General features: G+C 44.3%; 1 protein-coding gene across 8 annotated transcripts in view; it reads left to right on the forward strand.

The window, feature by feature from the left end:
- The window catches only part of BBS9 (Bardet-Biedl syndrome 9), a 123,675-nt gene that overhangs the window by 41,716 nt on the left and 55,570 nt on the right, over window positions 1–26,389 (forward strand). For all 8 annotated transcript variants that reach the window (XM_085892173.1, XM_085892177.1, XM_085892176.1 and 5 more), the window contains 6 exons: window positions 3,239–3,352; window positions 9,035–9,209; window positions 9,760–9,850; window positions 10,132–10,315; window positions 18,211–18,340; window positions 18,637–18,818. In XM_085892173.1, coding sequence (XP_085748299.1) covers window positions 3,239–3,352; window positions 9,035–9,209; window positions 9,760–9,850; window positions 10,132–10,315; window positions 18,211–18,340; window positions 18,637–18,818 — 876 coding nt within the window. The remainder of the gene's footprint in view (window positions 1–3,238; window positions 3,353–9,034; window positions 9,210–9,759; window positions 9,851–10,131; window positions 10,316–18,210; window positions 18,341–18,636; window positions 18,819–26,389) is intronic.

Here is a 26,389-nt window from a genome sequence, read left to right on the forward strand (position 1 = left end):
GCACAAGACAACAAAACTATCCCTTTCAATTTCCTTGATATTTTTCTGTCTGTCCTCATTCCCTTCACCCTCTTCCACTCATTTGCACTAATGCGTACCCTCCTCCATAGCTCTGTCTCCTACCATTCCCAGTCACTCCCAGGCAAAAATGCTACAGTTTAAACTCTATTATATGAGAGTAGTACTCCCATATACTACTTTGTAACAGGTCCTACTACATTAGTCTGCAGAGAATTACTACATGAAAGAAATGGGTATTCCCCCCAGATACTCAGACCTATCTCTCTGTCTGATCTCCTTCCTCTCTAACCTGATATTCATTTCTTTTCTCTGTTGCTTGACCCACATCACCTCAGTCTTCTCCATATTCATCTTCAGCCCATGCTTCCTGAATGCCTCCTTCCACTCCCCCAGTACCTCCTGCATCTCCCGCTTACTCTCCGCCACAACAGGCAGATTGTCCACATACAACATCCTCCCCCAGAATACCTTTCATTTTTACCCACCTGCTTACCAGCTCCATCACCATGATAAACATCCTTCCCTATCATTCCCAACTGCTCCTACACTCTGTCTTTTGCACCTGAGAAGGTGGAGAAGTTCATTTCAACCCTCGACTTTGCTACAGCATCAGCGCACATGTCCTAAAACCTGCTCTACTGCTCTTTCATGTACTCTCTGCCCTTTCCACCATGTCATTTGTGCTCGGTCATCTTCCATCTGCTTGAAAATCAGCCAACATCACTGCATTACATTTTTAAAAAGGTTCAAAAATTGATCCCTTTTACTATAGACATATCAACTTACTTCCGATCATCAGAAAGCAATCCATCTTTGCCGTTGATATTTAATCCTTACTTTTCTCCAACAACCTCATCTCAGGTCACCAATTTGGTTTCAGACCAGGTCACTCTCCTATGGAAATGTTGCTTCTACACACCCAACAATGGATGGAGGTTCTCAATGTCAGACATGAGATCACGGTCATCTCTCTGGCTATATCTCTTGCTTCTGATACAATATGGCATCCTGCGTTTCTCTCCAAACTCTCTGCCGATGGCATCCAATGCCAACTCCACGTGTGGCTTACTGACTTCCTCTACTCTTGTAGCCAACATTTGCCGCTCACCGGAATCCTTTCATCTCCTCTCCCTGTCAAGGCTGGAGTGCCGCAAGGCAGTATTCTGGACCCGGTCCTATTCTTCATCTTCATGTATGATCTCTCTGACTCTCTGGAAAATCCTCTTTATTTATTTTCTGATGACTCCACCCTCTGCCATGACATCCCTGATCCTTCAGGTAGACAGGCTGCAGACTCCTCCCTCTCTTCAGACCTTGAAAAAAATCACAAGCTGGTCAAGCACTTGGAATATGTCTTTCAATCCTGACAAATCTCACACTCTCACTATCTCTCTCCAAAAGGACTGTCTGGCAAACCACCCTCCCTTCCCCCATATACTTTCTTAACAATCCTCTTGAGGAAGTTCAGTCATTCATACTCTTGGGTCTTACTATCAACCATAATCTTTCTTGGGCAAACCACATTTCGGAGTTGGCCTCCAAAGCCAGCTGCTGACTGGGCATCCTCCGTCGTACAAAGTCCTTCCTTGGCACACCTGAACTTCTATCTACTGACCAGGCTTTCATCTGCAGCATGATGGGGTAGTGTTCTCCCCTCTGGGCTGGCTCCCCTGCCTCACATATTGCTCACCTTGACGCCATGGAAACCAAGACCTCCAAGATCATTGGAATCTCCTGTGATGAAGCTGATTCTATGGGCCCATCACTTTGCCATCACAGACAGATTGGTGGTCTCTCTGTCTTCTACCACCTCCTTTCTAGTTTTTCACCCTTTGCTCTTTCCATGCTTTAGCCCTCCCAGGTTTCTGCAGGGCTCACACTATCCACCATCAACCTTCTTCTGGTGAAACTACCTAAATCTAGGATTGCTGCTCACCTTCACTCATTTGTTCCTCTTTTTCTCCTGCCTGGAGAAACAACTTCCACACTCTCTTCAATCTCTCTCTTCAATCTTCCACACTCTCTTCAATCTTTCCAGGTCTTCAAGACAGCTGCTCACCACCATCTCAGATTGTCCCCAATCCAAAACCATGATCTTTTCTACCATCGTTAACCCCACTCCAATCCCTCCTCCTTCCAAATTTCCGGTTTTCCCTCCTTTGATTTTCCTTCTGTATCCATCTTGTCCTTCCTATGCATCCACTCCTGCCTTCCATTCCTTCCCACAATCATTGTTTTCCAAGTCTCCCTCTATCTTGGACTTTAACTCTGCTGTTGGTGTTTTACCCCCTCTCGACTGTTACTTTTGCGCGCCTCTCTACTGTTCGTTTTGCGTCCTGTTTTTGTCTGTTACATCCTGATCGATTCAGTGCACTAGCTCTTCCATGAGCCTCGAGTAGGTAGGTATACAAAACAAAAAAAATATGAGTGGGCTGAGCGAGCTTCCCTGCCTCAAACCGATGTTCAAACCGATGCACTCCCATCCATCTCAGTGTCGCCATCATCATCTCTCTCGTGACAGTGTCATGGGGGCTTTTCCAGATCCACAAATACATTCCCAATGCCCTTTCACCATGCACCTCCAACTTATTCTTTTTAAACTCCTATTCCCCACGAGCCTTAGACAGGTTAGAAAAAAGAAACAAAACATTAAATGTCTCTTGTTCACCACAGTGGAGAGCATTTGTTTGTTGACATTAAGGGGGGCCTACAGTACATTTCCAAAAAAAACCCACAGACTCGGTGGCATAATGGTTAGAACTTCCACTCTGAGTCTGTGAGGTCGGCAGTTTTAACCCCGGCCGAGTCACATCAAAGACTTAAAAAATGGTACATGCTACTTCCTTGCTTGACACTCGGCATTTAAAAATGATAGAGCACAGACAAACAACCATATGTTGGCAACCAATGCACAGGTTTGATGTGGCGAATAGCATCCTCCACAAATATACAACCTGTAATTCTGCATCAAGCAACCAAATTGCCACTGTGGTGCTCTCATGTGAATGTTTAACTTAGTCATGAAAGTCGACGTTCATAAAAAATCATCAATCAAGCCCAATACAAGGTGGCGATGTAGCTTTTATACATGCATTGAATTATAATTCAATTATACTCAAGACAGAGTTATCTCGGTGTGTGGTATTAGGAGGTTATACACTTGTGGCAGGATTCAAATGTACAGCTTATTAAGTAATGTTGTTTTGGTTGCTGGCAGGTACTTTGGGAGTTGTGGAGCAAGGAAATGAGTATCAGCTGAAGGTGATGTACGAGCACAACCTACAGAGGATGGCATGCAACATGACCTGTGGACCTTTTGGACAAGTTAAAGGTAGCATGGCACAGAAGTCACCTCCGGAAGGCTTGTCTTGTTTTAGCTTTACAATCGAAGCACGTCGGTCACGCTTCTGCTGGAAATCGGCTTTAAATCTCTTGTACTCTGTTGACTTGTACGATATGTACAGAGTGGCCACAAAGTCCCTATGCGTGCAATTAGAGTTTATTTAGAATTTATCTGCATGCTTCCCTCCATTCTCCACACAAATTTGAATTTTTCTCCATGTTCTGCTGCACATCTTCTTCCATGTTGAGGGTTGGAGGTCATAAAAGCAGCCCCTGACAGCTGTTTTGAGGTCTTCAACTGTTGTTAGGTGGAGATGAGAAATTTCCTCTTTCACAATGCCCCAAAGCTAGTTGTCACATCTTGTTAAGTCTGGACTTCGAGGAGGCCACACTATCTCAGATCCACGTCCAATCCATCGTCCACTGAATTCGTCGTCGAGGCATTCTCCATCTGCGAGAGCATAATGTGCTAGTGCACCGTCTTGTTGCAGGATAGCTGAAGATTTCACGATAGCTGATCCTTGACAGTTGAAGACCTCAAAAGAGCTGTCAGGAGCTGCTTTTATGACATCAAACCCTCAACATGGAAGAAGATGTCCAGAAGGACATGGAGAAAAATTCGATTTTTGAGCGGAGAATGGAGGGAAGCATACAGAAAAATTCTAACTGTGTGCATTGGGACTTTGTGGCCATTCTGTACAGTGTACAATGTAACATCCTTGTGATTCCACATACAAATGCACTGACATCACGCAGTGTCCTACATGTGATTTACATCCAAGCTCCTTCCTGAGTCTTAGATACTGTATGTCTAAAGACAACAACAACAACAATAACAACGTAAACTTAATTATGTCCCGAGGTTTGGACAATTTGTTTTTTTCTTTTGAGCCGGGCTAGCAGAATAATGTAGAGGAAAAGAGGTGTGCACGCTCACCAAAGAGATCCAGCCTGGGTTTGAATCTCAGCCCAGCGATAAAACTGTCATCACAATGTTTTACCTGCAGAGTGAGGCATCAGTGGGCGTGCCGTACCTCAGATGGACGTGAATCCAGGTGTCCCCTCTGCCAGCATTAATTGATGGGTGTTAAAGATCCCACAATGTACTTTGTGAACTGTATGCGATCGGCACCCTTTCCAAACTCCTGCTCTAATCTATCGGGGCCACTGCATCAGCAGCACAGCTGCACCCCATTAAAGGAAGAAGAGTAATTAGAAGAAATTAATTGAGCCAATCAGAAGTTAATTTGTTTTTGGATAAAAATCAGACGTTTCCAAAATCTTTATCATTCTACGGCCAGAGCTTTCCTTGTCCTTCCATCCATCAGACTCGATGTAGCTCATTCTTTGCACACTCAGAATGCAATCCATTTGACCAACATAACTCACTTTCCTTCGTCTCATGCTAATCTCCCCAGGCCACTGCAACGTTCGTGAAGTTTGTTGTCATTTGTTTTCTTGCACTCAAAATGTTATATTAGCATTACAGAAACGTGATTGATGGGAAAACGTCACAGAAAATTCCAATCCATCTCTATGGATGTTCTCGTTTTCATTATAGTCCAAACAGTAAAGTCGGTCAAGGTTTTGTTTTGCTTATTTGTTGATGTCTTTCAGGGCAGCATCTCTCATGTCCGCACTTTGCATATGAGTTTTCCAATGAGATTTCCAATCTGTTTGAGTGTCACTGTATTTCGATAGGACATCTACATATTGTTGCAGACTCGGGATTTGAGGCTCACCACAAGGGTAAGCACTCGGGTCCCTTTCAAACCTGAGGCTGCTGAGCACAGATAATTCTACGTACCGGCATGTTGCTAATGCTTCAGTCACATTTGGCTCGGCAGCTATAACGTCAAAAAAATCTACGGCCACTAGCAATTATAGGGCGGCCGCAGTATTTCCCCGGTCACACAATATAGCAGTCACATATGTTTTTATTGTTTGGGTAGCCGCACGGGGTATTTAGAAATTGTGGAGACCGAAAACGTGGGGGTGCCGTACGGTCTTTGATTTGATGTCGCACAGTGACCTTAGGGCGTCCCTGCGGCGGCCATAGAATTTTCAAGGTAGCCTCAAGGTGCCCGCAAGGCGACCACAGGGGGCCCTAAGGCGAACGTGGAAATAGTGCGGCCGCCGTAATTTTTTGGGGGTTGGCAAAATTCATTTTTCATTGATAAGAGCCTACGGAAAACGCACTTATAACGCAAGCCCACCGTACGCCCTACGTACGGTCGACGTGGAACACATCTACGTCATGGCTACAGCTTGTCGAATTGCTATGGCAAACCTAGAAATGAAAAAAGTTATAACTCCGCGCTTTAATTCCACGGAGACCCCTACCGCCTGTAAAAGATAGCCATACGGTGTAGAGCCACCCTGAGGCCACCTCAGAAACTCTGCGGCCACTGCACGTTTCTGTCAATTCAAAGGGGGGGGGGGTACGGCCGCCATATCCTAGCCGTAGAGCAAATGCGACTCATGCTTAAGCAACCACGAACGCCGAATGGCACTGCCAATCCGGGCAGGATTGCACTACTTTGCTTGACACCTTACCTGTGGACGGCTGAGTCAATTGGGCAATCTTGTGCCCTCGGCGCACACTCGGATTACTGCCGAGTGATGCAATGAGTTTGTGCTGACTAACAAGAGCAAATTTGGTGGAGCAGAACTTCCCGGCTAAGCTAATGTTGCAACCATGCTGGACCAATGAAGGAAAATATGAAACAGGCTGGGTTCATTTATAACAAAAGCAATTTATTACAAGACAGGGCAAGGAAACCCATGTGGCACAATAAAGGGTTTAGTCACACATATGTACAACAGGGGACAGCAAGGAATTGTGGGTGCGGCAAAAGAAATGCAATTATTATTTACAAAAAGAGAGACACAGAGAAGAGTTAACACAAGATAAACTTATACAATCTTATGTTATGTTACACACATTACAGGTGCCATCGGACACATACCTTAGGAAATTAGAGATAGCCCAGGAAGGGAGAAGCATTTGAGGTGTAAACGACCTCGTACCTGGCACGATTGACAGACCTATGCAACCCAATCGCTAAGGATGGGGAGGAGGGAAAAAAAAAAGGGTGTCTACGGTGCGTGAGGGGGAGGTGCAAAAATATGGTACAGTGCGATGTAATAGGAAGTGTGAGAGATGTGAATTGGTCATGCTCTTTAAGTGGGCATTTTTTTTCTTTTTCTTCTCCCCCTTAGGGGAGGGGGCATGGGCTGGGTTAAAAACATACAACATCAACCACACAACACCCCTTGACAAGACTCCCACCAACAGTACTCCATACACATGCACACAATCACCTATCAATGCTCAAACTACCTAAAAGTCATATCAGCATCCCTATACCCCTCTATCTCCATAAATTTCAGGTATTCTCGTGTATAAAGCAATCTTTTGCCCAATCTGATTGGGTTTCCCATGAACAAATGAATAATGTAATTTCTTGGACAACATTTGTCACTTAAATTGTAGTGAAATTATGCAGGCAGCTTAGTAATACCATGGCAAATATAGTTATTATGACAAATGTGGATATTTGGTGGGGATATCACTCTTTTAATGCTATTTTGGAAAACAGGCCAATCTGTCATGTCGTGACCAAACTGCCTAATCTCGATTGGAGTTTGGATTAGCTTGCGAGCGCTCTTACAAGGCCCCAACCTTGGTTTCCACCTGCTGCATGTTTGTACTCTTTGGCAGTGTTTTCCAACACTCCATGACATCTTGCAGTTTACACTGTTGTTGGATATGAGCTACAAATCGTTCTTTGTTTAAAATGCATATTTAATGTTTATTGACACAATGACCACCCTCCGGACTTTATTTTTCTCTTAACTGATTTGGCACTTCAACCGTATCAAAATGAAATGAGCATGTAAGTTGATGGCTTGATAAAAATTCAACGACCCACGCGTACAAAGCTTATTTGAACTACATATTTCACCCGTGTTTTAACAGAATGGTTTTGCTTAATCCCTCTATAGCTTTTTCCCCTTTTTCTGTACAGAGTGTAGGCTCTTGGAGAAGCAAGAGCACGTAACGAACTAGCATATAACAAAACAAAAAAGCTATGGAAATGTGGGGAGGGAGGGGGGGTTAACCTGGAAAAATAACCTGAAAACAGAAAAAGCTGGGCTCGAGGAGGGCTCATGAGGGTGCAAAGGATCATGTGTATGGATGGGGGGGTGACTGGAGATGGTGGTGAACATATATATATATATATATATATATATATATATATATATGTATATATATATATATATATATATATATATATATATATATATATATATATATATATATATATATGTATATATATATATATATATATATATATATATATATATATATATATATATATATATATATATGTAGAGACTTTTCATATCAGAGTTTTGCATCTGATACAAATGGCAAAAACTGGATGTTGCAAACAGCTGGATAAGGTGTGTAAAAAAACAACACTCAATCCCAAACACCACATGCACGTGTGAACAACACCCAAGGCGAACACCAACAATAACACAACCCACACCTCATCACGTCCAACCCGGACATGAAATCAGCCATGTTCATGCCCTGGAAACACAAAAACAAGAACAAGCGCACACATGCTCACCCACACACATACAATACCAGTTCACGTGCAAGTAAAAACAAAAAAGAGCAGAGCAGCCCATCCATGATGTGATTTAACATTTATTTTGCTTGTGGTTTGCAAAATATAATTTTTAAAAAGCACTCCTCCATTTGATTGTGAGCAGTGCCAGCACATGACCAAAAATGAGCAGTCAAATCAAAATAAAAACTGAACACGTGCTGAGGCTCAGGGTCTCTTAGCCTGTGGAAGCCTGCTGTGAAACGTTGCCTGAGACCAGGTCTGCTCTTGCTTATTGCTCAAATCAGCAGAGTAGATCTAGTTTACATTTTGTTGTACATGTCTTCACCTTCTCCTTCTTGTATAGAAAGAAAAAAAAATATATATATATATATATATATATATATATATATATATATATATATATATATATATATATATATATATATATATATATATATATATATATATATATATATACCCACCCACATCTTTCACCTGTGAATGGAGGGAATAGTCAATCAACTCTCACCTTATCAATTACGCCCAGGTGGCTAGGATTATATAAATGACTGACCCCTCCCACACTCCTCCAGCTGAATAAGCTGCATAAAGCAACCCAAGAATACTTACTCAAAGTAAGTGCTATGCTGTTTCGAACCCTTCCCAGAGTTCCTCAACAACTATAAAGACGTTTGCACATAGTACACACAGGAGAATCCCAATACTATAAACCCCTCAGCTACCGGACCGGTTTCATCACTTATTGGTGAGTTATCAGCGATAGTGTAGACAGCAATGCATACCAATGATGCCCCCAAGCATGTACCATGTGCAAACGTCAAAAGCAGTCAATAAATAAATATATGTACGTATATACATACAAACATACATACATATACATATACACAGATGCAAACAAATGAACCCTTCATCCTCCTTTTGAATACATGGATTGATCTTTAAGAATTGATTAATGATATAGTGCCATTAGTTGTGGGATACTGTGATACAGCACAACAACCTCCTGATGAATGGCTTACCTGCAGGAAAGGACTTTATTTGTGTCCAGTCCATGGATGGATTTCTCGCATTTTTTGAGCAAGAGAGTTTTACTACTGGCAGGTTGTTGCCGAAGTTCTTGCTTCCAGGCCCCATCTGCTACAATCCACGTGCAGACTCCTTTATTACCGTCTCCTCGCAGCGCTTTGTTGAGAGCTACAGGTGAGCTTATTTTTGTGTTTTGAAATTCTCTGAAGCATTCTGAATAGTGGCCATATATCTCTCATGAAGCATTTTCAAACTTGTGATTGTAAATGGAGCTGCTTTTGGTTATTTTTATGTGCTTGTCTGCATTAACTGCAATGATTAAATTTGTCGGTGAATGTTTGATTCCAGGAGTTTCTGAACTCTCAGTTGAAAATGTATTCTTGGTTATAATCTCATTTTGTACCGTATATAATCCTCCCCTCCTTTATTCATTCAGTCATGCTTGTTGCTTGTTGTGACCACCTGTGGCTCCTGTCTCAGTACATTGCTTGTTTGCAAAGTACAGTTTTTTTGCAAAGTCCACTCTCGGTACATTTCCTTTGTCATATTGCTCTTCCATGAGCCTCAAATTTGTATTTTTGTTTTAAAAAGGCGTATAAGACAAGCAAGTGTCTCTGACAAAGAAAGGTAACTGATGTTGAGTTATAGGTATTAAAAGTGAAGTCACTATGAGTGAAGCAATTGTCCTTTGCGTTTCCATCATTGCCTTTGTTTGTTTTGCTAGGTACGAGGAACTTGCAGTGTCTGTCGATGAATCTAACACCTTAGTGCAAACAGGTCACCAGTGGAATACCCAAACAAGGAAAACACCGAGTGTGAGTAAACTGCTCTTTTTACTGTCCAGTTCCTTATGCTACAGTACTCATCCTGAGAGAGCGATGAAGATTTCCACTTTTATGAACTACAAAGATCATTTATAGCATTCCATAAACGACATTTTCTCACACTTGTCCAAGAAACGCAAACGATTTTAAATTTTCAAAACATGACTCTTTCGTCTGACCATTTTCAATTATTTTTGACCAATTCTCAACTGTGTAAACTTAATGAGATGAGAAATTGTTCTGAAACCAAGCAAAATCATGACACACGACAGGCTGAATGGACCCTGAACATCGGAGAGCAGGCTTTGGACATACGTGTCGCGGCCTTTGATCAAGCCCCAACGTGCTTGCTCGTGTTGGGAGAAAAACACCTGTTCTACCTGCAGGAAGGTGGCAAGCTCTGCCGCATGAGAAAGTTGGAGAGCAGCCCGAGCTGCTTCCTACCATATACATCAGGTGTGTAACATTGTACTCACCTTTGGGACATGGCAGCAGAACACCGGACTAATCTTTCAGTTGGAAGCGGATTTCAATAATTAACTCTTGCACTTACATGCAAGGCAAGAAAATTCACCAACCTAATTTGCTCGACCCCTTCAAATGTGGATCATCAATATTGTTGGAACACTGTAACCATAGTATAAAATACACAAAAGTTTTCCTGAAATGAAAACATGGCAACAAAATGAAGAATGGAATGACCCACAGCATGAGGCCGGTACGAGGACCTGAAAGAATGATACGAAGGAAACCTGTCGTCTGAAGAAAATCAACATCTTATCAGCAATGACATCTGTAGTGACAGGGAAGAACTTTGCAGATATATTGAAAAGGACACGATAATATCACACCAATTGGAAGTTGTCCAAGGTTCAGTGAACATCCTGAGCGTTTGGAGCAAGGATGTAATAAAGAACACCTGGAAATGTTCTCAAGCTTAAATTAGGCATCATCACAACTTGGTAGTCAAAATGTCAACCGAAAAAGATTATGAGGCAGATGTAGTTCTTTGGTCCATGGGAGAGCTACGTTGTTATTCCATTTGATACCTGATGAAGGAGATTATAACCAACAAAAGGAGAGTCCGGTCATTTATCTTAAGGCACCTCGGCAGAAAATGTCTGCCAAATGCTCAAGTATATCCATAACAAGTCACGTGATTTGTAAACTCGGAATGAGAACCTTGGTTCATTTTACATATTAGAACCTTGGTTCATTTTATACAATGAAAGTACCAATCCTCAGTTCACATTGGACTACAAAATTTCCCAAACCAGGGAGGGCTCCCAGAACTTTCACTCCCTCCCACACCATCACCCTGCTCTGAGATCCCCACCCCTCCCCACACCCGATCCGCCCCCAAACCTTTCAGACCACACCACTCAGGCCCCCACTCTCCTCGAGCACACCACAAACCCCCACATCCCTCCCTCGCACCATGGGTCCTTTCCATCTTCCCGCATTTTCTTCTCTCGATGTCAGCAACTATGCAAACAACTTAATCGGGGACGATTAATGTCCGCACAGATAGCATCGCATGTCCAGTGCAGTCATCGCTCAGACTCAAACCGTCATTTGCGTGTCGTGTGCGAAGTTCCACCGGTGCGAAAAAGTTCGAAGCTATGTGACTAGCATGTCACATACAGTAGCTGGCTTAGGAGTTCCACCGGAGCATGGTGGTGCCTGCCTCAGTGACTTGCTTTATACACATCGTTAAAAGCAAATAATGAGAGCATTGTTAAAGTTAAAAATTAAAAGCAATTCACAGCATTGTGAGATTTCCCGAATTATTCGGACAAAGACCTTTATAATGCGGGGTTTTTTTCTGGTGTGGTCCCTGGTCGAGGTTTTAAGGAGGAAATCGTTGGAAACAGATGGCTGCCTCTATCACTCCCAAAAAATAAAAAAATTTAAAAACCTGCATGTAGCATTTGAGGCAAAAATATGTTCACTGCCTATGTACATATATAAAATATTGATCGTGGTTATATAGCTCAGATAGATTCCAGTTGCTTTTACCACAGCGGCCTGGGGCATGAGGCCTATACCGTTAAAAAGGCCCATGATGCCGATGAGCTCCAACCTTTCGATATTTGATGATTTTAACAATCCCAATGATCATTTTACATTGAATGGAAAATTTTCATGGAGGGCATGGTAATTGTGAATATCATAGCTCCAAATAAATATTTGGCTTCACATAAAAGACCAAAATGGCGGCTAAATGATGTCTTGAAGAGGCAGAAGAAATATTACACACAAACAGATGGAACGACTGCCATATTATTACACTAGCAAATACAACCCGTCGCTTCGCTGACGGGGATATTATGGGGTGGGTGGGGGGGGAGGGAGTGGAGAGAGAGGAGGAGGGGAGAGGACGGATGTAGGGGAGAGGAGAGGACGGATGTAGGGGAGAGGAGAGGACGGATGTAGGGGAGAGGAGAGGACGGATGTAGGGGAGAGGAGAGGACGGATGTAGGGGAGAGGAGAGGACGGATGTAGGGGAGAGGAGAGGACGGATGTAGGGGAGAGGAGAGGACGGATGTAGGGGAGAGGAGTGGACGGATGTAGGGGAGAGGAGAGGAGAGGACGGATGTAGGGGAGAGGAGAGGAGAGGACGGATGTAGGGGAGAGGAGAGGACGGATGTAGGGGAGAGGAGAGGAGAGGACGGAGGTAGGGGGGAGGAGAGGACGGGTGTAGGGGAGAGGAGAGGAGGGATGTAGGGGAGAGGAGAGGACGGATGTAGGGGAGAGGAGAGGACGGATGTAGGGGAGAGGAGAGGACGGATGTAGGGGAGAGGAGTGGACGGATGTAGGGGAGAGGAGAGGAGAGGACGGATGTAGGGGAGAGGAGAGGAGAGGACGGATGTAGGGGAGAGGAGAGGATGGATGTAGGGGAGAGGAGAGGACGGATGTAGAAGAGAGGAGAGGACGGAGGGAGAGGAGAGGACGGAGAGGGGGAGAGGACGGAGAGGAGGAGAGGACGGAGAGGGGGAGAGGACGGAGGGAGGGGAGAGGAGAGGACAGAGGGAGAGGAGGAGAGGACGGAGGGAGGGGAGAGGAGAGGACGGAGGGAGGGAGGGGAAAGGAGAGGACGGAGGGAGGGGAAAGGAGGATAGGAAGGGGGAAAGAGGGAGGAAAGGGGGGTGAGAGTGATTCCTCATTAAATGTTGCTATACACTGCAGGAGGGAGGGGTGCGAGGAGGCGGTGAGTGAGAGAGAGAGAGAAAGAGAAAGGGGGGGGGGGAGGAGGAAAAAAAAGAAATGTGAGAGGTGGAGATGGGGTTAGCAAAGAGAATGATATGTTATGGTTAATGACTGAACAAAAGAAAACAAAAAACAAACTCATGTCAGAACAGCTGAACACACAACGACACAACAGAGTTTGTAAAGTAATCTGCTGGCTCATCTGCAAAAACTGTGATATCCCAGTTCCAGAGAATTTGTGAGAACATGAACCAAAAGCAATCACAGAAAACATGGAAGTACCTACCGCTCACGTACGACCTCATAATCCCATCGAACGTGAACATTTAAAACAAAGCATTGTGACCAGATATCTTATTTAGGTACAAAAACGAAAAGAAGGCATTGCTAATTGAGGTGTTATAGCAGTGATTTTGGACTAAATGATGCAGACATCAATTTTCTGTTCTTGCATATGGCAGCTTTGGCTGCCAGGTAGCTATCATTTCTTGTGGTGAAGCTGTACAGCTGATGCTGTGCCCCTCTAACAATACACTGGTACTCATTTCACCGACCTCAGAAGGATGACAGGCTGAGTCGACCCCACCTGGTGTTAATTCAGCAGCCAGTGGGGCTCAAACTCAGGACCCTAGGATCCCAAACCAGCCACCCTAACCACAACGCCAACACCAGTCTTGTAGAAATCAAGAAAATGACCAAACACCATGACCTCAAGAATGAAGTGAAAAGATCCTGGAATCTCAAGAATGCCAAAGTTGTACCAGTGATAGTTGGAGCTACGAGAATGATGACTAATAACCTCGCAGATATACTAAAAAGCATCCCTGGAAATATTACTCCAATCGAACTACAGTTGGAAGCTGTCCAGGGCTCAATGACGATCCGAAAGAGAGACCTCAGCACAAAACTTTGAGAACAGAAAACTTCACAGCTTGGTCCATGAACCGTGACCCTTTACAGAAATGAAGATGGATGCTTTGCGCCTGCTTTGTGAGGACTCCATTTCACATTCTGAAACTCACATATGTAGATACCAATGAACGACACACACACACACACACACACACACACACACACACACACACACACACACACACACACACACACACACACTTTGAGACCTCATAGGTCTCTGTTTCACCTCATGAAACCCACCCACCACATGTGGAGATAGGCAACGACAGCAACTTGCACATGCACACACACACGCACACGCACACGCACACGCACACGCACACACACGCACACACACGGATACTTTTGGGCGTGAGCATATAAAACGCACACACACACATATGCACAAACACACGGATACTTTTGGGCATCAGCATGTAAAACCCACACTATCTTCTTGGCATGCATGTATGCATGCTCGAACATGCAGCGACCTTTGCACACCACCAATCGGCTTACTCAGAATCTGATTCGTACATGCTAGTCCCCTCAAAAGAGATCGAAGGTTGCGGAGTAGGGGGAGGGGTAGGAGAGAGATAGAAGGAGGGAAGAGGAAAAGGGGGGAGGAGAGGGGAGGGATCAGAGAGAGAGGAAGACATTGGGGTTGGAAAGAGAGAGAGGGGTGGGAAAGAGAGGGTAGTGTTGGGAGGGAGAGAGAGAGGTAGGTTAGGGCTGAGAGAGGCAGAGGGGTGAGGGAGGGAGAGGGGTGGGGGAGGGAGAGCGGTAAGAGAGGGAGAGGGGTGAGGGAGGGAGAGGGGTGAGGGATTCTGGCAGATGTGAATCCCAGTTTATCATCCATCCGAGAGATGACACACACATTGATTAATCATCCTGCCTGTGAAACACCGGGATGACAGTTTATAGCTGGGTTGGGATTCAAATTCAGCCTGTACAGAGCAAGCATGCGTACCTCTAGGTTTTCCTGCCATGATATGGCAATTTATTATGTCATAACGAAAAAAAAATTTTTTTCATTGTGATAAAATAATTTATTTTGCCTTCCCACCTCCAGTATGAAACTGCGGTATTACCATTGATACTCAAGCGCATGCCAAGCGGCTTTACCAAGGAAAACGGTTGAAGTAACTTTTATATACCAAACGTTTAAGTTTTTATTTGTATTAATCTATGCTGAAGTGATGGGTCATATAATGGCAGATCACACAAAAAGCGGAAACGTTGTGGAAAATAAAATTTCACATTTTCAGCAAGCCAGCCACTGCCAGTTGCACCGCAGAACAACACTTGGCAAAGAACGCATGAACTTTGTTTCGAACTTTGTTCAAGTCGATCCTCAGTTCATTTTAACAAAAGCAATTTCCATAACTCGGGAATTATTAAAGCTAGGATCTCCAAATTTGATACTGTTAACTGCATATGATACAACTGCGAGCTGTTAAAATTTGAGCGTGATAGCATGTCGGGATTCGAATCTCGACACACTTTCCTGAACTTTGTTCAAGTCGATCGATGTACAGGATCCAATGGCAGTGCGAATATTGTAGAGCTCTCACCAAGTGACTTAAGCACTCCAACGAAACAGTTGATAAGAAACGGCTTGCTTATGCGAATAGCAATCACTGAACCGTCATATTTAATATACACCTTCCGGAGACGCCCGAGATGTCAAATCTGTCTGAATTGGACAAATAAACATTTTTCTAGGAATCGGAACTGCTTGCAAGTTCGATTCTGGAGCTTAAATTTGTAATTCTTCTTAGTTTAAGAGATTCTCATGGTGATCGCATGTGCAGAAATGAAATAAAACAACGAACACTGACGTCTCCGGATGTTTATAAGCATTGCATTGTATCCAGCGATTCATAGCTATGATGAATAGGCATTTGATAACATGAGTGAGGAAAGTGAAGGAAAAAAACAACTTTATCGTTAAGAAATCATTGCCGCCTGATCCAAGTCAAAGCATGGTTGAGCAGGACAAAAAAAACATGGCGGCTTCAGACCCCAGCGAGTTAACCCCGGATACCCCCATATAGAGCGGTGACCGAGGATGTTCCTGATAATGGATATAATTAAATAAGGCTGCTAATTATCTTCAAAAGGAGTATTTTAATTAACCCAAACACCCAATTTTCAGTCCTGCATTTCCTTGGAGTTTTCTTCGTATGCTTGCATAGTTTCAAGCTGCTTGGTTTCATGGTTTTGGAGTTATGGAGGAGAAACAAACATTGACAGACACACACACACACACACACACACACACACACACACACACACACACACACACACACACACACACACACACACACACACACACACACACACACTGACATTTATTAGTATCGATAGATGGATGTATTTATCAGTGTCAAATTCGAAAATCATCATATTTCTTAACAGCAAAGATATTGCAGCATATTTCTAAACAGAAAGAAAATTCAGTGGTGATCAAAGCAGCGGTTGGACCGAAACACCACCCAGATTTAAGTTTTTGTCCAATTGAAAAAATTATAATTTTCGTTTACATTTGGATTAATTTCAAGCAACTTTCACTTTGTAATTTTTCTCTCCTAGTAGCATTTTCCATGTTTCAGGGTGGGACAGACAAACAGACAGTCAGACTGCATTAGCTTTCGCCTATTATTTATATATAGACTATTTGCCTGTCCCTTGTGCAGTGGAAGACGAGGTTTTGCAATCACGTGTGTGTGTGTGTGTGTGTGTGTGTGTGTGTGTGTGTGTGTGTGTGTGTGTGTGTGTGTGTGTGTGTGTGTGTGTGTGTGTGTGTGTGTGTGTGTGTGTGTGTGTGTGTGTGTGTGTGCGTGCACGCGCGCGCGTCTGTATGCGCTGTAACTCTTTTTTAAACCATTTGAGCTTTTGTCATCAAATTTTCAACAGAGCTTTATGATGAGAATATAGAGAAGAAATTAATAATTTTAGTAAAATAATTTTCATTAATATCATTATTATTGTTATTCTTCGACCTTTTTTTGCTCAATTTTGGACATTTTTTTTTATCAGTAACCATTTGTCCGATTGACACAATTTTCAGGGAAGGAGCAACCCCACCTCCATGGAGAATATTTTAATTATAATTGTGACGTCATAGGTCACGTGGTATGGCTGCCACCTTGGATTAAACACAAAAAATTGAAACATTATATCTCTGAAACAGCTGATCGGAAAAATTTGATTCTACTCATCGGTGAAGTGTTAGACCAGCCATAAATGTTTTAATCTAAATCTTTGTTTACCATTGAGATTCAGTGTGCATGTCCAGGCCATAACATTTTTATCAATTCAGCTTTTGTCATCAAATCTTCAAAAAACCTTTGTAATGAGATTGTGGAATAAACAAATGAATAAAATGTACAATTTTTTTAAACTGTCGTTTAGGTCAAGTTTAGTTCAAGTACAAAGCAGACTTGGAAAGGCTTTGCATTTTCTGATGCTTTCTAGTTATTATTTGTTTATGCACCATGGGCTGACAGGATAGTCCAGAGGTACACACACTTAAGGTGATTTGCCTGGTTTTGAATCCCGTCTCAGCTATAAACTGTCATCACGGTGTTTCACAGGCAAGGTGATTCATCAATATGTGTGCCATCCCTCGGATGGACGTTCAACTGGGCGTCCCGTCTGCCAGCATTAGTTGTTAGACCTTTAAGATCCCACAGTGCCCTTCACAAAGAGTAGGCGAGCTATCGCCAGCATCCTGAACAAATTCAAAATTCCTGCCATAACTACTGCTGGGAAAGCAATGGCAAACCATCCAGTATTACTCTTGTCACGAAACTGCTTCGGCAGCACCAACGCTCTGTCACAGAGTATTGTACATCAGAATCAGAATTATGCACCATGCTCTGTAGTCGATACTGAAGGCCAGTTCCTGCTGAATCAGTTTATTGGCTGGGGTCACAATCCTCGGTGGGTCATCAATCCCGACGCAACATTTTCATAGAACGATTTAAGTATCTTTCTCCCTTTTTCATTATTCCCACCGACATGCCTGAATATCGTCTGAACCCCGATTCTACATTTCATTGGGTTTGTTTATGCCTTTCAAATCCCCAATCACCAAATTTTATTGATGTAACAATTCATGTTTGACAGGGACTTAGTCCTGGAATCGGTCTGCCAGCGACATCACAACTGCACTCCTGATAAATCTTCGCTATCACTAGTACAATATGAACTCCGTTTGACTTTTATTTTCTATTGGACAGTGCAGGAAGGTACTGTGCAGATTCTGGTTGGCACCCATGACAAATCCTTGCTGGTCTTTTGCGATGACCAGCTCCAATGGGTGGCACGGCTATCCCACGTTCCCATTTCTGTGTGCATCGGCACATTCCGGTACGTTTTAAGGGTCAGAACATTTCTCTGTATAGTGCAAGTAAAAGCAGACTCTTACCCTTACACTATCCTCCTATACAAAACATCCGTAATAATGGTTAGTTGAATCAAATTACCTCTTCTTAACGACTTTGCAGAACATGCCTTCAATCCATTTTACATTTGGTGAAACCACTTTTTACAAGCTTTCCTTCATAATTTCAATCCCATTTACTCGTTTCCGATTGATTTCATTTTCTGCACTGGTTTCTGAAAGGGCTTGCATGCCTTTCAGTGACATTTTGCTGTCGTCACAGAGACCTCCGAGGCATCGTGGTTACGATCAGTGACGAGGGACACCTGCAGTGTTCCTACCTTGGTACGAACCCGGACTCCTTCAAGGCTCCACGGACGGAGAACCGTGACGTGAACTTCGCGGAAATGGAGGCCGAGTTAAAAGAGCTACACAGAGTCATCAAGGCCTCGACGAATACAAAAGGTTCGCTGCGGAACAACGTCTCAATTGAACAGCGGGTTTCGGTTTATGGAACTGGAACTCATTATTTCACGTTCGAATATAATCCTGTTTGCATAATAGTGCTTTTAATGTGCGTGAGGCCAGATAATTCACGAGCGAATTAGTGTCGGTGAAAGCCAAAGATTTTTTTCCCGCATTTTACCTTTTGTTTTTGCTTCCCAACTGACGTGAAGCTCGCCGTGGGGGACGGTTCTATTGGCCCTGGATTCTGACCTATTTTAGGTGATCCCAAAACAAAACGGTGCTTGTTGATGTTCTTAGAGAACAGAATCAGTCCCGGAAATGGAGGACAAAGCGGCTCTTTCAGCCCTCTGCTTTAGGCTTCAGGAGGGGAGTGAGATGAAGGGAATGGCACAATATAGTGCAAAATGGTAAATGCTGAATGGAAACGGCACTCGTGTAGCTCAAGCATAAGGTAAGCATCAGGTAATGACGGTAGATCATTTCATTACAACCAACACAAGGTAGAAAAGTGAGATTGGTGCATAACTACGGAGACGATAACTGCTATTGTTGAGAACTGGGGAGAAGAAATGTGCATTGTAAACTATTTTAATACTCGATTTTATTTTCACCCAAGGAAACCTACACATTTATTATGCCCCATCGACATTTTACTCATGCATTTACACAACAAAGTTTGTTATAAATACAACTCATCTCATTTCATCACAATCACGCGCCATGCTCTATATACTGAGCTTCAGTTCTGTCGTTGCAGTTTCTTCAGCAACAGTTACATTCCTGGACAGGTCACCCACTGCAATGCCGGACACTCAACTTAGAGAGAAGGAATTTTGAATTTGATCAGGGTGCCAGAGATAGCTCGCCAACTCTTCGTGAAGGGCACCATGGGATCTTTAACGTCCACCAACTAATGCCGGCAGATGGAACGCCCAACGACTATCCGAAGGACGGCACGTGCATTGATACCTCGCCGTGCCTGTGAAGCACCCGGATGACCACTTATAGGTGGGTCAAGATTTTAACCCAGGGTAGACAACCAAGAGGTGCAGGGAAATACCTATAGACCATCCTGCCAGGATTTTGATGTAAATTCCTTTTGTAAATTGAGAAATGTAAAACACGGTGGCATTGGCCACTGGTGAGGTGGAGAAGTTGGAGATGTATTTTATTCATGAAAGCAAATAATTCATCTTGTGACACCTTGGTAATGTATGTGATTAATTTATCATTTTGATAATGCCAGTGAAAGCCTGGTGTTGGCTCAGTGGTTAGGGTGGCTGGCTTGGGATCTAAGGATCCTGAGTACGAGCCCCGTAAGCTGCTGAGTTAACACTAGGTGGGGATTACTCAGCCTGTCATCCTTTGGAGGTTGGAGAAATGAGTATCAGTGAACTGGTAGTGGGGCACAGCATCAGTGGCACAGCCGTGCGTCCAAGAAATGATAGCTACCAAGCTGCCACACCACAGCCAGCCAAGCTACCATTCGCATGAACATAATGCCATTGAAAATGGCTGATGGCTACTGTTTCCATTATGACACCCGTGAGTGGAATTTCATCACGATGATGATTTATTTTTAATGAGCAAATACAACCCGTCATTTCGCCAATGGGAATATTAAGTGAGAGGGTGTGGGGGTGGGGGGTGAAAGGGACAGGGGAGGGAGAGAGGAGGGGAGCAAGGAGGAGTGGGGGATTGAGAAGGGGGTGAGGAAGTTGGGAGCTTGGAAGTGAGGGGGGAGCAAGGCCTCACCACACATCGCTATACAATCTGGGAGGGGGTGGGAGCGAGGAGGATTAGGGAGAAAGGAGTTGAAGTTGATGGGGAAATGGGGAGGGGAAGGGGGTGTTCTGGCCTTGTATTTGACGTGCGTTTGGTAGTGGGACTGGAGGGGAAGCAGGGGGGGAGGTGGTAGTCCCGTCTGCCGGCATGAGTACAGGATTGAACGAAATGGGGTACATTAAAACAGCACGTTCAAACAGGTCATACTAAACAGGACACCGCCTGGAGACGTCCATGGGGGTGAAGGGGGAGGGGCTTTGTGAGGAGGGAAGCATGATGGGAGGGGAAGGGAAGGAAGGGTATTTCTTTTCAACAGTCAAAAAAGCCATGCCAGTGTTCATGCCTTTATTCAATTTCCACACACGTTTTACAACTAAAATGTGATAAGCTATACAATCTCTTAACCTGAACCTAAATTCAAAATTTAAATTGCGGAATTTATCCTAGCAGCAGTTCCGACTGCTTAAAAAAAGTGTTCATTTGTCAAATTCGCACATTCTTTGACACCCCTTCCTCTTTTCGACCTCTGGGGAGTTGTTTGGTGGTGGAGGGGATTTTGGAAAAGGTTAGCGTGATGTGAGGGGTAAGGAAGGCAGTGTGATGTGGAAGGAAGGCAGTGTGATGAAAAGGGGAAAGGCAGCATGAGGGTAGGGGATGGCAGCATGAGTAGAAAGAAAGGCAGTGTGAGGGGAGGTGAAGGGAAGGCAGCAGGAAGGGAGGGAAAGCAGTGTGAGCAGAGGGAAAGGCAGCGTGAGCAGAGGGGAAGGTAGTGTGAGGGGAGGGGAAGGCAGCCTGAGGGGAGGGTAAGGGAAGGGAATGCAATGTGAGGAGAAGGAAAGGTAAGGCAGCATGAGGGGAGGTGAAGGAAAGGCAGTGTGAAGGAAGGAAAAGAGAAGGCAGCATGAGGGGAGGGGAAGGGAAGGCAGTATACCAGGGCGATAAAATGGGCCCAAACAACAATGTTTTCTTTTTGACTGCCGGATTCTATACAATACTGGACGGGAACATTTAAAACCCACTCTATCTACCTGGCAAATGGCTGCCTGCATGCATGCTTGCACATGCAGCGACCTTTGCACCCCTCCAGTCGGCGCACTCCAAATTGGATTCATACATGCTATATAATACTCTGAGTTAACCATTTTAAATTCAAAACTAAATTGCCAGTCCTTAACAACTCTCCATGCGCATTCCTCCATCCTCTTCGCAGTACATACTAACTGAGCAAGGAAACCGGCGATATCCTCATCCTTTCACTCGTACATGTGTAAAAAGTTTCACCGGCACACTCAAATTTCTCCACACCTGCACTGCACGGCACGTCCTGCGTGGCTTTGGCACCGCAGCATGTCCGTTCCCCACATGCAGAAGCCCATGGTCCACGAAATGGCCGTGTAACCACCACGGTGCCAAGCACCATAGGAAATAAAAATAAAAGAAGTGTTGAGGAAATAAAAGTAAGATACCTGGAAATATACTCAGGATAGAAGATGGCAAGACACTTTCTATCCTACGGAAGGCAGTATCAGACCTTCAACGTTACCAAATGAATGAAAGAAATAGCACAAAACAATGGACAAATTGACATGAAATATTGCGTGGCATTCAACAGAAACACCGAGACGAAGACACAACAACGTAAAGACACGACAAATCTGGTTTGACAAAGTTTTTGCCATTTGTATCATAGGTGTGTATTATGTGGGTGTGTCCACAGTCTCCCCAATTTGAACACCCTCTCGACTCTTGACATGCCATGCTTCCAGTATCAATCTGTCGTTTGTTGGATGCCGTGTCGAGGACACGGGTCCCATCAAGGTCAAATTTGTAGCCACATTGCGGGCAATGATGCATTATTGCTGACTGTGTCACCTTTCCAAGCCTAACTGCTCCATCATGTTCATCTAACCTTTGTTTCAAATTCCTTTGAGCTTTACCATTGTAGAATTTGTTGCAGTCTCTGTCTGACGAATAAGCGACTCTGGATTTGTCCCCAGTTCTCAATATCTTTTTCTTTTTCTTTGTCTATGGAAGGGTGAATCTTGCAAATTGTTTTTGTCGGGTTCACTTGTTGCACCTGGATGGGTTTGAGGGTGGAGGAGTAGCAGTCGAAACCCGAATCCTATCCAGGTTCCTCCTGATGACTCCATCTCTGTCTGTTTGTTCCTCCTGATACTCCAGTGCTGTACTTGGTCAGTTATTTGATTGATATTGTGTCCTTCAGTTTTGAAACGACATTCCGGATGGTGCGCGTAGAGGCTTGTAGGCTACACCAATCCATGTGCTTCATACGATCTTGCCAATCCTTTCAGAAAGGCCCGGGTAGTATGGCAGTGCGCAATGCCCAAGCGTGTCTGGTTCCTTCCGTTCCGTCCATTTTGTTTCTTTCAGCCTAGGGTGTCTAATTTATTTAATTGTATCAGCTTTGGAAGATGACACAATCAATGTCCATGCTGCCAAGGCCCGTCATACACTGTGTTTGTGGGTGATTGGGTTGTAGGAATTAAAATCCAGTCCTGTAGTCTGTTGCTGTGGGTTGGGTTCCTGTAAACTGACATTTAGGAAGCCATCAGGCTTCCGGTAAACCTCCACATCCAAAAAGGCTAATTTGCTTTCTTTGATTTCCAACTGCCACCCAATCTCAATCGACTCATTGGGACTGACTCAATCGGTCAACTTCCCGACCCGGATCTCAACCAATGGTACTCCATCTCTTCTGGATCTGATTTTGACAAATTTCCCTGACAATATCTGCTGCTCTTCCTTCGCTCCAATTGGTTCTTCTGACCACGTCCTTGTCAAAGTGGACATCTCTCTGGCTGTTATCAGAGAACCACCTCACCGCCGTCGAGTCTGGCATTTCACTCAAGCCGACTGGCAGGGTCTCCGAGCAGCCATCAAACTTACAGACTGGTTTCCTATCACTACTTTCTCAAACATCAACTCATCCTGGGAATTCTTTCAAAGAAACTTGCTCTCCCTCATGCACAGATTTATCCCCTCTCGTCTTCAGATGTCCTACCCTTCCTCCCACCCTTGGTTCACTGAAGCTTGTGGTGAGGCAGTTGTCCTGAAAGAACTTGCCTTTGCCTCATGGAAAGCAAACCCAACTGAGGGCAATCTCAGTTCTTTCCACAAAGCTCGGAACAAGTGTGTATCTACCCTCAGGAGAGCCAGAAAACAACATCTTTCTCATCTCAAGTCTGAACTCTCAAACCTCTCTCCCTCCTCAAAATCCTGGTGGCGTTTAATCAAATCTGTTTCTGGTGTATGTTCCCCCTCCATCCCCTCCCTTACCTCAAATGGCCGCACTGCTGATTCCACACGTGATAAAGCTGAATGTCTAAACTCGGTGTTTGCAGCTAAATCTTGTGTCCTAAACCCATCACTATCTCTACCCACTTTACCCAGTCGCACCCAACTGTCCCTGGACTCTGTATCCTTTTCTCCTGACAAGGTGGAGAGCTTGCTTTCAAACCTCGAGTCAGATTCTGCAACCGGACTAGACGGCATCAGCCCACGTGTCCTCAAAGCCTGCTCTTCTGCTCTTGCTCACCCTCTCTCTGTTCTATTCACCCTCTCATTTGCCCAAGGTCATCTGCCATCTGCTTGGAAATCTGCTAACATCACTGCCCCGCATAAAAAGGTGCAAAAACAGATCCCTATAATTACAGACCAATCAGCCTTCTCCCAATCATCAGCAAGGTGATGGAATCCATCATCGCTTCAGATATGAAATCCTTCCTCTTCTCCAATGGCTTGATTTCCAATCATCAATTTGGTTTCAGACCAGGTCACTCTACCCTGGATATGCTGCTTCTGCTCTCCCATCAATGGATGGAGGACCTCAATACCAGACATGAAATCCGAGCCGTATCCCTGGACATATCACGTGCTTTTGACACAGTCTGGCACCCTGCCCTACTCACCAAACTCTCTTCCCATGGTATTCAAGGCCATCTCCACTCATGGCTCGTAGACTTCCTCTCCTGTCGCAGTCAGCGTGTGGCCCTAAATGGAGTTCTTTCATCCCCTCTTCCTGTGCAGGCTGGAGTTCCTCAAGGTAGCGTTCTGGGCCCTGTTCTTTTTCTGGTTTTCATCAATGATCTCTCGGACTCTCTGGAAAATCCTCTATTTCTCTTTGCCGACGACTCCACCCTCGGCCGTACCATCTGTCATCCCTCAGACCGGCAAGCAGCAGCTTCTTCGCTCACTGCAGATCTGAATAAAATCACAAACTGGTCCAACACGTGGAACATGTCTTTCAATCCAGACAAATCTCACACTCTCACTATGTCTCTTCGAAAGGACCGTTTACAAAACCCCCCATCCACTTTCTCAACAATCCTCTGGAAGAAGTCTTTTCTTTCAAGCTTCTAGGTCTCACTATCTGCCATGACCTTTCCTGGGAAAGTCACATTTCCAACCTCGCCTCAAAAGCCAGTCGCCGACTGGGAATCCTCCGTCGTGCTAAGTCCTTCCTCGGCCCTCTTGAGCTCCTGACCACTTACAAAGCTTTTGTCCGTAGCCTGATGGAGTACTGCTCTCCCCTCTGGGCTGGTGCTCCTGCCTCCCACCTTTCTCGGCTTCACGCTGTCGAAACCAGGGCATTTAAGATCATCGGCATCTCCCGCAATGAAGCTGAGTCTTTGGGCCTCTCACTCAATCACCGCAGGTTGGTCGGTGGTCTTTCTGTCTTCTACAGACTCCTCTCCAGCCTTGCCCCCCCTGCTCTCTCTGCGATTTGTCCCCACCACATTTCCACAGGGCGCTCAAGATCCGCCAACAACCCCCTTCTGGTAAAACTACCAAAATCACGAATCACTGCTCATCTTCACTCTTTCATTCCTCTTTCTTCCCGCCTTTGGAATAAACTTCCTCACTCTATTCTTTCCCATTCTTCCCTCCAGGCTTTCAAAACAGCTGTTCACCACCACCTCTTATCTTCCCCCATCCAAATCCTCGATCTTTTCTACCCCCGATAATCCACCCAAGCCCACTTCCTTCATTTCTCCTGCTTTCCTTCCTGAAAGTCCCTGAAATGTCCATCTTCTCTTCGCCATGTTCCCCATCCCATCCCCATCCCTCTCCCTTCCACAGTTCACCTAATGTGTCTGTTCCCCACTGTTTTGTCCCTTCCACTCCCGCCCCTCTTGTCTCATGCCTCCTTTCTGTGAGTTGTGTGTTAGCTCTCATACGAGCCTCGACCAAGGTATACAAAAAAAAAAAAAACTGCACCGTAAATGGGATGTGTAGATTTTACATACAAATAACTATGTAAATAATGCAGAGGTTATGAAGATAGTAAAAATTAGATAAATATATAATTCAAAGTTGCGTGTGGGTGGTGGAGATGAAGTTTTCGAAATAGAGAATTGAAGGTGGTATGTCCATAGTGTCGATTGTAAGATGTATGTAATAAGTAAATAATTCAAAGCTGTGTGTGGTTCGTGGAGATAGTAAGGTGGATATGAATAAATAACTAAATGAAAGTTGTGCGTTGGTGTTGGAGCTGGTAAAGTGTATCTAAATAAATAATGATTCCCAAAAGCATATACAAACCTCTACTGTTCTCTCCATAACATCTGTCTACATACTGTATATAAAAGCCCTGTGTGTTTATTTTGCTGTCAAGCAGGAAGTGATCTCACGTTCACGGAAGTGAGGTCGCATTAGTCACTGAAAAGGGAGCACATGCAATATTGGTGTTAGTGCTATTCGCCATTTTGTTTCCACTTAGGAAGGGTGAATTGATGCCGTACAAAATTTTTACTCCACGCATC

Source organism: Eptatretus burgeri, chromosome 8 (assembly GCF_056783735.1).
Source record: "Eptatretus burgeri isolate ZD-2024b chromosome 8, Ebu_testis_v1, whole genome shotgun sequence".
NCBI classification, from domain to species: Eukaryota; Metazoa; Chordata; class Myxini; order Myxiniformes; family Myxinidae; genus Eptatretus; species Eptatretus burgeri.